Here is a 13965-nt window from a genome sequence, read left to right on the forward strand (position 1 = left end):
GATGTCACCCATTCAGGGATTTGTGCTTTCTATGAGGGAACTTTTAAAGGATAATAGTTGGAATTGTTGAGAGAATACATGTGTTCTATCTCATCTTCTGTTTGCCCAGCTGCCAGAAGTTTGTAGCATTCTTACACGTATGCCTCACTTGGTTCTTACTGACATCTTTGCTGGGCCACCTAATACTGTAGCAGCCTTAGGAGGGTGTGCTGTAGACAGCTGCTCTCTTTCCAGATGTATCCATCTCCACAGGGAATGAGTGATTCCAGGTAGCAAACCACATCTGAAAGTTTGCCTGTCTGTTCAAGGCAGAGGTGGAGATAAGATAGGTGGAGGAAGAGGTGGAGTAAGATAAAACCAAATGGGACAAAGCTTGAAGTCACGCTGTTTAAATTACTGTTGCAGTTTACAGATGTCCTTTGTCAAGGTGCTACAGTTCTGGCTTCCATAAAAGTGTTCTGTCCTCTGCAGTGACAACATGCTTGTAGTTCGCTAGCTTTTTAGTGTCTCATTTGATCCTCTCAGCAGCCCCATGAGCGCAACAGAAAAAGTAGAACTTTTAGTCTTCATTTTGAATACAGAGAAGTTGAGTTGATTTGAACAAGTCCCTCAGGAAGTGAAGGAACTGAGACTTAGCCAGTTAGGACTCCAAATCCTATATTCATTTCTGCTCTGCCAAACAGATATGAAGGTTTTGACATTTTTTTCTTGCCTTATGATTTCTCTTTTATGTTTTTGTTTTAAATGTAATGTTTTTTTACTGATGAAACACTATTTTTTTTAAAGGCCTGAAAATCACCTGCTTTACGGTAACCGAGCTCTTTGTTTTCTTCGTACTGGACAATTCAGGTAAGTTGCTTAGAGTGCCTAATCACTCAGCTGTTATGCTAAATACCTATCTTTGAGAAATGTTTCTGTTTGCAGTTATGCAAGAAAATCCTTCAGTAGTTCTTTGGCAGAAATAGTTAAATGGTTAAAAGAGAGCTCTGTAGGCTTTATATATAATAACAGCAATGACAGAAACAGTGATTTTTTAATAGAGTGGATAGCATATGCTTTGCATTTTTTAAGTACTTCACGTAGGTTATTTAATTCTCAACAGCACATTTAATAGGGCTTCCCAGGTGGCTCAGTGGTAAAGAATCCGCCTGCCAATGCAGGAGATGTGGGTTCGATCCCTGGGCTGGGAAGATCCCCTGGAGAAGGAAATGGCAACCCACTCCAGTATTTTTACCTGGGAAATCCTATGGACAGAGGAGCCTGGTGGGCTACAGTCCATGGGGTTGCAGAGAGTCAGACACAACTGAGCGACTTAGTGTATTTAATAGGTAGATAATGTTATTTTCCATATTTTACGTGTGGATTAACTTATACCATTAGTAATTGTGAATTTCGTTCTACCCTGCTCCATATTTTTTCAGGCTGTGATGTAGTGATGCCAAGATTCAAACACAGCTCTTATCTGATGTTGCATAATCTATGTTTATAACACCTATAATATACTACCTTCTTTTGCTCTTAGCTAATCTGTATATTTCTGGAAGAATTCTTGCTGTATTTGTTTACTCTGTATTAGTATGACTAAAACTAAATGAATGTCCTTCGTAAGGGAAAGAAAAGTTTAATGATTTAACTATGGGAGTGAAATTGTAATTAATTCTTAGTTCCTCATGTTGAACTGAGCTTGTATTTATTAGTTGAGAAAGATTGTTGACAGTGCCCCCATGATTTTGTTGTCTCTCAGCTTACAGTTTTTAGGACTTAAATATTAAGCATGAATATTGAGTGGTGTAGACTGTTAAATTTAACTGTGTGTTACAGGATTGCTTCAGGGATACATCCACTCAGTAGAAAAACACTAAAACTTAACAAACTCTAAAAAACCACGTTAGAGGCTGGGATCCTGAGAATAAAGCCGTGGAGGTGTAAGGTCCTGCTTAGTTATTAGTTATAATTCCTGTTTGCATCTTGCCTTTCTGTTGCCCAAAATAAAAAGAGAATTACCTGGCAAGTTACAGAATTCTCACTATCCGTGAAGAAAGAGGACACCAGTTTCTCAGGTGAAACTGTTTTCCTGGTGTTTTGTTCTAGAAGAAATTTCTTACATGGCTTACAAGTAATATGAACTGAGTGGTGGAGTAGAGAACAATCTCAGCAGCATTCCTGTTCAGAGCAAAAGAAACACACCCTGAGAGTGCAGTTTTGGGTTCATCAATAGTTTTTCAAATTAAGGTTCTTATAAGAGCAGAGAGTCTGCTATCATTTGTTTTTCAGGGAGAGTACTTACGTTGGAGTGTGGGAGTGGGGAGTGGGGAGTATGGTGTATTCCAAATATACAGCTTTCAAAAATAACATTTATGTTTTTCTTTTATTATAAACAGAACACTTTCTCATGGTAGAAAATTTGGAAAATACAAGAGTTTAAAAAGAAGAAAATAAAAAATCACCACCTCGGAGAATACCGCTGTATTAACGTTATGCAGCTTTTAGATGGCTTAAGCCGTGGATAACCGAGGCTATCTAGTCTAGAGGAATGGATGGGCTTGAACAGTCTTCCATCAGTACCACTGTCCTCAACTGGTTCTGGCAAGAAATGGGCTGCACATGTCTTTAGGTTACTGCCTCTGGCTAGGTCCAGACTTGCAGATATCCTGTGCTGTTTGAAGGCCATTCTGTATGCTCTCAAGGTGAATAGGTTGGCAACTTGGCTAGCCTCTTGTGAAAATCAAGGCGCCTGTCTGAAACTTTTGAGTGGGTCGAAGGTCATCCCCTCTGCATAGGGGATCCCTTGGAGCTGAGAGGCAAATGAGGGGTTTCTGCCTTCTTTTGTGAGTGTTGGATGCTAGACACTCAAGCAGGATCCTGCTAAAACTCTGCTCTGAAGGAGGTGCATCAAAGCAAAAATACAGAAGCCAGGTAGCCTGGTGAGGTCAAGGTCAAGAGTAAGGTTGTGCATCCATCCTTGTCCCTCCCAGCTGACAGTGTAGCTCTGTGGGTCAATACCATAGCAGTTTCCTGTAGAGGCAGGTCAGCAACATTTCCTTGTTAGGCAATCACCAGTGTATGCTGGATGCTTGTTTAATGTCAGAAGCATGATGCCACCTTGGTTTTACTGGTGTTTCCCACCTCGTTCACTATTTACGTGACTTGCTCAGTAATGTAGGGATAATGTTTCCTGAATCTGCAATGCATGTAACTCCTTATCAAGTGAGTAGATGATATGACTTCAGAAAAGAACACACTGCCAGTGATTCAGGCATGCCCTTGACCCAGGAGGACCCATGCCATTTAGCTGAGTTACCAGGATTGAGAGGTGTTGAAGCCCTCGTCTCTGAGGGCTGGTAGATCTGTCATGGGAATCTGGCTGAGCAGCTGAGGGTGAAGCATCCAGCCTCGCTGGCACTGTTCTGAGTGCTTTTCCTGTGTTAACTCATAAAACCCTCCCAGCCCTGTGAGATATGCACTGCTGTGTCTTTCTAGATGAGGAACCTGAGGCCCAGGTGTCAGGCAGTGTCCTCAGACACTCACTGGGTGGGAGTGACCCAGGTGGATGCACAGTCTCTACAATTAAATCACCATGCACAGGTGATGATAGGCTCAAACAGCAATGTGAAAGTTGAAAAAAATTAAAATAATGGTCTAAATAGTCAATAAACATGATTATCCTTACAGGACATGCAGATTAAAAACTGTGAGTCTCTCTTTCGTACCCATCAGATTGGCAAACATTTTAAAACCTCATAGCACCAAGTGTTTGAGAGGACGTGGAACAAAGGAAACTTTCATACTCGGCCGGAGAAATGTATAAATCGGTGCAGTCACAGTGGAGAGCCTTGTGGCAAGGTGAAGATGTGTACTCTCCTGCCCGCTTCTGGGCTACCCGAGAAGATGTGTGCAAGCCTTCATTAGAGCGTTGTGGTTAAGAGTAAAGAAATGGAAACAATCTAAAAGTCCGTCTGTAGGGGAATGGATAAAATGAATTATGGTATATTCATACAATGGAATTCTGTGCAGCAGTTAAAATGAATGCAGTGTTGAGTGAAAAAGCAAGTTGCAGAATGATTTGTACGGTATGATGCCATTTATATGATGTTTTGAAATGTGCAAAATGATATGCATATGCATAATTAATACATAGTATGTATTAACAGTGTTTTTGAAGTGCATGAGCATGTTAAAATACCAGTGGAGTTGCTATCTCTGGGGAGGGAGGGAAGAAAATGGATTGGAGCAGGGAAAGATGGTTCACAATGAGTGTCACCTGTAACAAACCTGGCAAGAAGATCTGAAGTAAAGATGGCAAAATGTTAAGGTCTTGCTAAGCCGGTACATGGGTATTGATTATGTTAATATTATTCTCTGTACTTTTTTGTATATTTGATACAAAGTGTAATTAACAGTGCACATAAGATGAAAAGAAACACCAAGCATTAGGATAAAGTAAGTGAAAATCTTGAAAGGGGAGAAATACAGATATTTTAAGGCCAGTGGCTGGGAGCCCGAGGTGAGGTATTTGTGGGGAAAATGTTTCATTCAGAAATGGTCAGTGTGGTGGTGGAGGTTTTAATGCCACATAGTCAGTTTGTAAGTCTGCCCACCTTTGGGTGGATATAGGTGAGGCCAAGAGCCAGTTCTCCGGAGGTGTGCAGCTCCAGGAAACCCTCGGAACGGGGCTGGGGTGAGGGAGGGGAGGGTGGACTCATGCTCCTTCCTGCCAGTCCTGCGTGCTGAGCACGTGTGCGGTGTATCCCAGAGTGCCTGGCTGGGATGAGATGTCCTTGATCTTCCCGTCTTCTATAAGTCCACTTTTTAAATAAAATTTGAGACGTCGAGGGCATCTTAGAGTGATGCTTTTAATTGAGGTAATTTGAAATTTTCAGATTAGAGCAGAATCTAGAAAAAGCAATCAGGCATCTATAGCCTCAGTGGTTGCAATAGTTATACAAGGTAGATGATTAGGGTTACTGTTTAATTCATTCTTAATGGGATTCGCGTGTGGAAATTTGAATTCTTTGGTGGGATGGGATAAACTGTGTAATAGGAAATGTAATTGGAAAAGGGGAAAGCTTAGTCTGGGATATTTTAAATTTACTTAGGAAGAGTATAGAATTTTAAAACTTGGTATTTACTCTGACCCTTTGGTTTTTAACTACCCTTATATAGAATTCCCTTCTATTAGCTCCCAACTTGTGAATAATAGCAGGCAGATAGATTTTAAATGGTTGTGTGTGTGTGTTTCTGAATTGAGGTCTGAGGTGTAAATCAAGTAAATTGTATGTTTTTGTGAGAATTTTCAAAAATCTCAGTATATGTGGGGCGTATGTGGGGCGTTTTTAGTGTGTGTATTGGTTGATGAATTATTCCTCACTCTATTCTCTTGTATGATCTCTATTTTGCTTAAAAAATGCTGAATTTGCTTTTGAAGGAAGCAGTTACTTTATCAATCTTCTTTGAGGTGCACCCCCTTTTTAAAACACAGTAACAAATGCACATCATAAAAAGTTAAAGAGTACAAAAGGATAGACTGAAAACTCTTGCCCACCTGAGACCCCTGCCCTAATCCCTTTCTTCAGATCCTTATGCATTTCTCTATATTTTATGCCTATATGAACACTTAACTACTTTGAACCAGATGAAGTTGCCATTTTTATAAGTCAGAATAAGGTATTTTCATTTGGGTCAGTATAACGTATGTGTCTTTTGTTTTAACATGGATAAGGCCGTATTATCTAAATGTTGGAGTTGTTGCACATCAGTGAATATTGACATCTATCCCAGTTTTTATTCATGGCAGCATAGTGTTTTACTGTGCATTAGTTTGTATTAGAACATAGCTTATTTCAAGTTTAAAAAGTTAGATAAAACTATGTAATATCCTTTTATGTTTTGCACTCTGATGCAAGTATACATAGATATGTAGGATAAATTCCTGATAAGAATTTATTTTACTTGGATGAAAGAGCATATATAATTTTACTTCCAGACACTAACTTTTGATTTAAAATGTATGTGTGATTAATAGTCACTGCATATTTGACAGTAACTAACCATTCCATCTGAATCCTGCTTTTGTTGCTTCATTGTGAGATTGAGAAACTTGGGGAGTAAAACTGTTATTTCTTTGTGATCTGGTCAGGCCCTGAAAGTGACGATTTGCAATAAGGGGGAAAGATGATAACTCTCTTGTGGCATTCAAAGTTCTTACATACTTACATGTTGTGATTTGAGAGAGTCAGTTAATAGCATCTCCTTCCCCTCCCAAGTCCAGAATTATTACTGCACTTTGAAATCACTGGAGCTTTGAAGAAATCCACTCCACTCACCCCAGCAAGCTGTCATTTAATTGGGCATTGGGCTTTTTGAGAAGCCCTCCAGATGGTACTAATGTGCAGCCAGGGTTGAGACCCACCGGTCTAGAGAGAGTGTGGGCTGACATTAGAAGGGGAGCTAGGACTGAGCTTTGAGGGACAGAGAAAGTGTCTGATTAGAGAAGGATGAAGCTGCACAGGAGACTCCTATGAGGTTCGCCAGAGAGCTAGGAGGAGAGTCAGTGTAGGATCCTGGAAGCGAGTGAGAGAGTGGCCAGCTGGGAAGCCCTTTGGAACTTGGGTTTAGTTCTGTGGACACCTTCTAGTTCCCTAGGGAGAGCCATCAGCGGGAAGCTTGGTGCAGATGCCAGGCCTGAGTGGGCTGAGAAATGAGGATGAGGAGATGGAGGCAGCCAGCACAGGCAGCTGGTGAAGGTGTTCGGGCAGAGAGGGTGGAATAGGTTTGCCATTGTATTCATGTGATTTTAGCTGCAAATAATAGAGATCTCTTATTCAGCTGGTTTAAATGGTGAAGAAAACTTACTTGATCCAAGAGTTCCAGAAGATGGTTCTAGGATTGTGTATGTAGTGACTCGACAATATCATCAAAGACCTAGGTGGTTTTTTTTTTTTCCAGCCCCACCATGTGACTTGGACCTCAGACTGCCCACCCCCTCAGGATGCAGGAGGGCTTCTGTAATTCAGATACCCCATTGGACATTACAGCCTCCTGCGGAACGATGACTCTTGTACTCCTCAAAAGAAAAATCTTAATACACATATTGAGAAGTGTACAGTTCATAAGTGTGCAGGTTGAATTTTCCAGATGCAGATAACCATACCCAGCACCAAGATCACAACCCCACTACCGCAGAAGTCACCCTTGTTCCCCCTCAGTCACTGCCCACTTCCTCCCCCAGGATAACTCCTGTCCTGACTTCTGACACCGTAGGTTGGTTTTGGCTGCCTTGTGCAATATAAACAGAATCATGTGATACGTGCTCTTTATGTCTGGTCTTCAGCATTGTGTTTAAGGTCCGTGTTGTTGCATGAAGTTGTAAAGTGTTCATCTATTGCATGAATATACCACATTTTATCCATTCTATTGGTGAGGGGCATTTGGGGGTTTCTAGTACTTTTACAGATAGTGTCATTGTGAACATGTCTTCATTTCTGTTAAGTATGTAATAAAGGAGTGGCATTGCTGGGACAGGAGAGTGTGCTTATGCTCAGCTATGCACCTAATTTGCACCGTGGTTGCATCATTTTACACTCGTGCCAGCAGCACATGAGAGTTTCAGTTCCATGTCCTCACTAACACTTATTATTTTGTGTCATTTCATTTAGACATTCTGCTGAGTGTGTAGTGATATGATGCTGTGATTTTAATTTGCATTTCCTTAATTGAGGAGGTTTAAGTTGAACATTTTTTTTTCATATGCTTATTGACCACTCAGATATCCTCTTTTGTGAAGTGCCTGTTGGAGTCTTTTTTTTTTTCTTTTGAGTTGAATGTCTTATCAGTAGGTTTTTAAAAAATATTCTGGATAGGAGTCATTGGTCAAAATATGCATATTACAAATGCCTTCTCATGCTCTGTGGCTTGCCTTTTTTGTTTTCTTTCCATGAACGCAAGTAGTCATTTTAACATACTACAATTTGTCAATTTTTTTACTTTCTGGTAAGCACTTTTTGTGTTCTGATTATAATCTTTGCCTACTCTGCAAAATATTCTTTGTTTTCTAAAAGCTTGACCGATTATTGGTATTTAAATCTCCTATCCATCTGGGGAGCCCTAGGTGGTGGTAAATGGTACAGAACCCGCCTGCCAATGCAGGAGACATAAGAGACATGGGTTTGATCCCTTGGTTGGAAAGATCGCCTGGAGAAGGGCATGGCAACCCACTCCAGTATTCTTGCCTGGAGAATCCATGGACAGAGGAGCCTGGCAGGCTACAGTCCATGGGGTGGCAAAGAGCCCGACACGACTGAGCACATGTGCATGAGATATGTCTTGATCCATCTGGAGGTGGTTTTTTGTATGAGATAGGGGTCAAGGTTCATGTGAATGTCCAGTTGACCCAGCCCTATTATGTTTTTCTTCTAGCCTTTGTTTTTGGGCCCAGAATCACCCCCCCGCCGCCCAACTCCAGGGCCAGCCTTGGTGGGGCTGCTGTTCCCAGAGCAAGAGAGAGGGGCTCCCTCTGCCTCTGAGGGACATGGCCAGAGTAGGGTGCCTTGCTGCACCCACCCTCGGCTGCTTGTGGAGCCTGTGAGTGGGGCTCAGTCCGCTTCTCGCTGCTCCCTAGTCCTGCTCCTCCTGAGGTCACCCAGAGCCTGGCCTTCACTGCAGCTCAGACTGCCTCCCAGCACAGCCAAACCCCGCTTAGCCCTGCCCTTCCTTGCTTCCTGGACTCCTTTTTTGGAGCCCTGCCCCGGTCTAATCCTCTTCCCCCAGCTTCACCTCTGCCCTGAGGCTTCTAGAGTGGCTCTGCTGAGACATCCCCTTTGTGTCTCTTTCCTGCGCTGGAGACCAGTAGGCCTCTGCCCTCACCTCCAGCCCTCACAGGCCCTCAGCCTCCGACTCAGGAATCCTGACTGTCCCTGCCCCCTCCTCTGTCTACCTCCGGGATGTCGGCTCTCACCCCCACCTCTCTGCCCCCCCCCCACCCTGTGCACTCTGTCCTCTCTACCTGGGGCTCTCTTTCCTGTCATCACAGGGCTCCCTCCCTCCCTTTATTAGAGTTTCAGTACAAATATCACCTCCTCCTAGAAGCCTGGCCTAACCCTTTTTCCTGATAATTCTCTCTCCACCTCAGTAGCCTTCATATGGCTTGGAAATCACTTGGCTTTTTATTTCCATATTATCTTGTCTCCCACTGGAATATCATCCCCAAGAGGGCAGGGCTGTGTCCAGCTTGTCCACACTGCGTCCATAACACAATGTCTGTAGGCCCATATGTAGTAGATGCTCAAGAAGTGGGTGGGCACCTTTTTGGCTTCTCCACTTGCTTGCAGTGTCCCCCTCCCCACCCCGCAACTTTTTTTGTGCTGCTGCCTCAGCTCTGCCTCTGACATGTATATGGAGGACACATTCATTCACTCATTCGTTCACTCAGTGTTTGAATGTATAAAGAATGCATAAGCATCTCTGCGTAGCAGGCTCTGCACTACCTGCAGGGGTATGGAAGAGACCCCCTCAGCCGACCCAGCCCCGTCTTCTATATGTTTTCTTTGTGCACTGCAGCATTAGCTTTGTCACACAGATCGGGTGACTTATCAGGATCTGTAAGGATCTATTTCTGATTGCTGTATCCTCTTCTGTTTGTCAGGCCGTTTATCTTTAGATACCTTTTGAATTTTATCTTAAAAAAAATGTATATATGGCCTTTTAGTAGGTATTGCTGTTTGGTAGAATAAGTTACCTAGTTCTGTTTTTTGTAATCTTTTTTTGGTTTTTGGTTGTCTTTGTAATCTCTTTTTAAGAGTGAGCGGTCCCCTCAGTTCTGGGTCACACCTAAACTGTGTACCCCTAAACCAGTCAGTTAGGAGTACCCCTTAAATCACTCAACGGAGAGTGGGTTTGCGATGATTGGCTTAAACTAACTAGAAGTTATCTCTAAGTCTTAGAGGTGGACCCTCACAACAAATGTCTAGCAGTCAGGTAGAGGAGGTTAGCTGCTGGGTAGATTACCAACAGTGTTTGCTTAGGGTTTAAGACTTTTTTTTTTAACTTGCTTTTAAAAGATGAGAGATCTGAGCAAATTAAAAGTCAGTAGGAAATCCCATGGACGGAGGAGCCTGGTAGGCTACAGTCCATGGGGTCGCTAAGAGTCGGACACGACTGAGCGACTTCCCTTTCACTTTACCCTTTCATGCACTGGAGAAGGAAATGGCAACCCACTCCAGTATTCTTGCGTGGAGAATCCCAGGGACGGCGGAGCCTGGTGGGCTGCCGTCTATGGGGTCGCACAGAGTCGGACATGACTGAAGCGACTTAGCAGCAGCAGCAGCAGCAGGAAGTTGCATGACAACGTGAATACTTCATGCCACTGAATTTTACATTTGAAATGATCCGTGTGGTAAATTATGATGTATATTTTACCACAATAAAACATACTGATAGGGTAGATTCTTGAGATGGAATGTCTTGATTTTACAGGTGAGAGAAGGGATGATTGATACAGTAAGGAGGGGTAGTTATACGCCACACGTGGAGGAACTGGCCATAGAAGGAGGAAGACACTTTCATTGTGAAGGAGAAAAGTTGGGGCTAGATTGAGAGAGTTCTCTTTGATATGTACAGTTTACTCATTGAAATAGGAGCAAAGCTCATCCGCTGAAAGGGGAGTTGGAAGGAAAGGACGTAAGATTTTTTTGTTTAACCACTCTGCGAGGCATACGGGGGCTTAGTTCTCTGACCAGGGATCAAACCCATGCCCCCCTGCATTGGAAGTACAGAGTTTTAACTATTGGACCACCAGGGAAGTCCTGGAAAGGACATAAGATTTGAAATGGTCAGTTAACAAAGTTAGAGAGTGATTGGATCTAGAATGTTGGTTAACACTGTTGAAGGCCCCTTTGGGTCGTTGGAATCCTGAGTAAGTAGTGCTCCTGGTGTGCTGGGCCGTGGTTTTTCTCTGGTAGTACTTGGCTCCCTACATGTGGTCCTGGAGAAAGCGGGAGGCAGGGCTCATCCCACACTGGGTTTTGCCATCGAGCAAGATGGAAACATAGGGACAAAGAAGTATGAAGAAGTTGTATGTGTGGGAATATGAAATGAGGAACCAGCAAATCTTAAGATAGATCAATAAGGAAATTTAAAAAAAAGAAAAAATGGGTAAGTCAGTGAGGTGAGCACCCTGAGGAGCTAGTAGAAATAGTTGAATAAGTAAGATGGAAAGCGCTGTGCTACCAGGGGAAAGACTGGGATGCCTGAATTAGTGATTTTGGGCTCTGAACAGTTTTGAGCAGTGGTAAAGTTCCCTGAGAGGGTGGTGGTGGGTGGCTGTGCTGGGTAGAGGAGGAGGCCATTGAATGTAAGGAAACTATGAGAGACCAGGTGTTAGACCTTAGTGCTCGACAGTTTACAGTATACTGTGCTTTAGTTAAAAAAAGCACAGTATCTGAAGACAGGAAAAAACAGAATTGTTAGCTTCATCTTACAGATAAGAAAGAGACCGTAAAGATGTGAATTACTTCCTGTCTGCCTCAGTGAGAGTTAGTGATGGCGCTGGACTTAATCTCATGTCCCAGCTTATGCTCTGTCCATTATAGCTTAGCCAGTGTGTTGTGTGAAATATCTGGGACTTTTATTCTCCAAGATAAGAGGTCTTGCTGACAATACCACATAGTACCAAAAAAACCTCATACAAGTAATAATAAGAAGTTAGGGGTAGGTGAGATATACATAGTTATGTGCAGGAAATACTCCAGAAATACTGAAAGTAGCTATTCTTGGGTAATTGTGGTTGTGACTCTGGGTGACTTTTTTCCTTTGTTTTGCTTTTCTGTATTTTCCAAATTTCCTATAATGGACGTATATTACATAGATTAAAAAAAATTAAAAACTAGGTTGTATACGGAAAATTAAAGTACAAATAGATACGTACTATATAATACCCTTAGATAAATTTGAGTATTTTATTTCCTTTTAGAAATGCACTTGGTGATGGAAAGAGAGCTACCATTCTGAAGAAGAATTGGACAAAGGTAGGTTTCTTTCATGCTTTACTTTGGATAAACAGTGCCGTACAACTTTGTGAAGTCTGTTTACAGGATATGAATCCCTATGTAAAAGTGCTGGATGAAATTACATGGAGCTCAGGAGTATGGCAGGGGAACCTTCAGTTCCATAATCAGAGAGGAGCCACCGCCCAGCGGTAAGGGCCAAGCGTGTCTGTCGGAGACAGGCCGCCCCTAGGGGTCGTGAGCACACCTGGGTGGTTGAGATGTCAGCATCCACACATTGTGGAAGGATTAAGGACCTGACTGTGGAAAATGAGCTTAATACTCAGAAGGAGTGCTTGGAGACTAGCTTTATAGCCTTGAGGTGGAAGAGGATTTCTTAACATACAGGCACAGGTCAGAGAAGGAAAAGACTGTGACAGTTGATTATCTCAAGCTTAAAAATTTCTGTTTGTTGGGAGACCATAAATGAAATTCTAGTCTGGGAGGAGATAGTTTGTCATATATAGAACAGAAATAACTTGATAGGATTTATATTCAGAATATGCACAGAACAAAAATTAAGAAGAAACTCAGTAGGATATGGGCCCAAGAAATAAGCATTTCAGAGATGAGGAAACCTGAATGGGTGATAGGAAGAAAACTACTCCGCTTCCTAGTAGTTAAAATTGTAAAGAAATAGAAACCAAGAAAGCCTAATAAAGAACCTCCAAACAGACCCACATGTACACCCACACATTGTTTGGGTTCTTCAAATCGGTGAAAGTTAGAGACTGATAGTCCTGAGTATTGGTTGCATGTTTGCTAACAGGAGCTCTCAGTAAGCCTGTTCGGTGTGAATTGGTCACAGCCAACTTGGAGAGCTCTATGATGTGCCTGTGTTGTAATTGATTCCAAGGGCGTGTACTCCACAAATATTCTTGCCTATGTGTACGTGGTGAGACATGCAGGCTTGGTCACTGCAGTATGGTTTTAATGACACAGAACTGCAGATACCTGAGTATACATTAATAAAGCAGTAGATGAGTGTGGTATTTTCATTTGATTAAAGTTATTACTACGATCCATCTGATCAGCCCCCTGTCTGCCTTTAACCACCCATCATTTCTCCGACCTCACTCCTGTTTGCCTCTCCCTTGTCCACTCTGTCAGCCCCTGGGTCACCTCACTGTCCTCACACATACCAGGTCCACTCCCAGTTTGTACTTGCTCTTCCCTCTGCCTGGAATCAGAATGCCTTTCCCAGAGCCCAAGTGAGCTCCCTTATTTCCTTTCCTTTTTCACTGAAAGTTCTCTTCTCAGTGACCTTCCCTGAGCACCTTGCTAAATGCCAGACCTGCTCATTCCTAGACATTTGCTTATTTTTCTCTGCTTTATCTTTTTACCTCTTAGCGTTTAACATGATTGCACATATGTATGTTGTTTAGTGTTCTTCTTTGTGTGTGCTTTAGTATAATGTGAGCTCCCTAAGGACGGATTTTTTTGTTTAGTTCATTTCTGAATCGCCTGCCTGATAAGCTGCCCAGCACATAGCAGGCACTCATAGTAAATATTTAATGAATGAATGAGTTGAAATGAGTTATTGGCTACCAGTAATTATAGATTTAAAAAACAGTGTTTACATGTTTGTTTTTAAACCAGAATGAATAGAATCATAGAATTTTAGAGCCCCCACTTATGATTCAGATGGCCTAGGAGTGTGTCCGAGTCTGGGGATTATAAAATTCTCCAGGTGGACTTCTGCATCCAAATATTGGAGTCACTTCTTAAATGCTTTATTTTCTAGGCACCATTTTGCCCTCCCACTGGCAATGAATGAGAGTGAGTTCTCATTGCTCCACGTCCTGCCAGCATTTAGTGTTGTCAGTGTCCTGAATTTTGGCTGTTCTGATATATTCATAGTGGTATCTTATTATTTGAATTTGCATTTCCTTGATGACATTAGATGTGAAGGATCTTTTTATATATG

The 13965-nt window shown here is 42.3% G+C and overlaps 1 protein-coding gene across 29 annotated transcripts in view; it reads left to right on the forward strand.

Moving 5' to 3' along the window:
- TTC3 (tetratricopeptide repeat domain 3) overlaps positions 1-13965 on the forward strand; it is a 121541-nt gene that overhangs the window by 23466 nt on the left and 84110 nt on the right. For 22 of the 29 annotated variants that reach the window (XM_081573107.1, XM_081573116.1, XM_081573113.1 and 19 more), the window contains 2 exons: positions 787-849; positions 11966-12020. In XM_081573107.1, coding sequence (XP_081429233.1) covers positions 787-849; positions 11966-12020 — 118 coding nt within the window. Of the gene's footprint in view, positions 1-786; positions 850-3717; positions 3844-3977; positions 4071-11965; positions 12021-13965 lie in introns of those variants that run through there. The other 7 variants (XM_081573118.1, XM_081573124.1, XM_081573121.1 and 4 more) reach the window with 3 other exon arrangements.

This window comes from Giraffa tippelskirchi, chromosome 2 (assembly GCF_054371585.1).
Source record: "Giraffa tippelskirchi isolate mGirTip1 chromosome 2, T2T-mGirTip1v1.2.pri, whole genome shotgun sequence".
Taxonomy (NCBI): domain Eukaryota; kingdom Metazoa; phylum Chordata; class Mammalia; order Artiodactyla; family Giraffidae; genus Giraffa; species Giraffa tippelskirchi.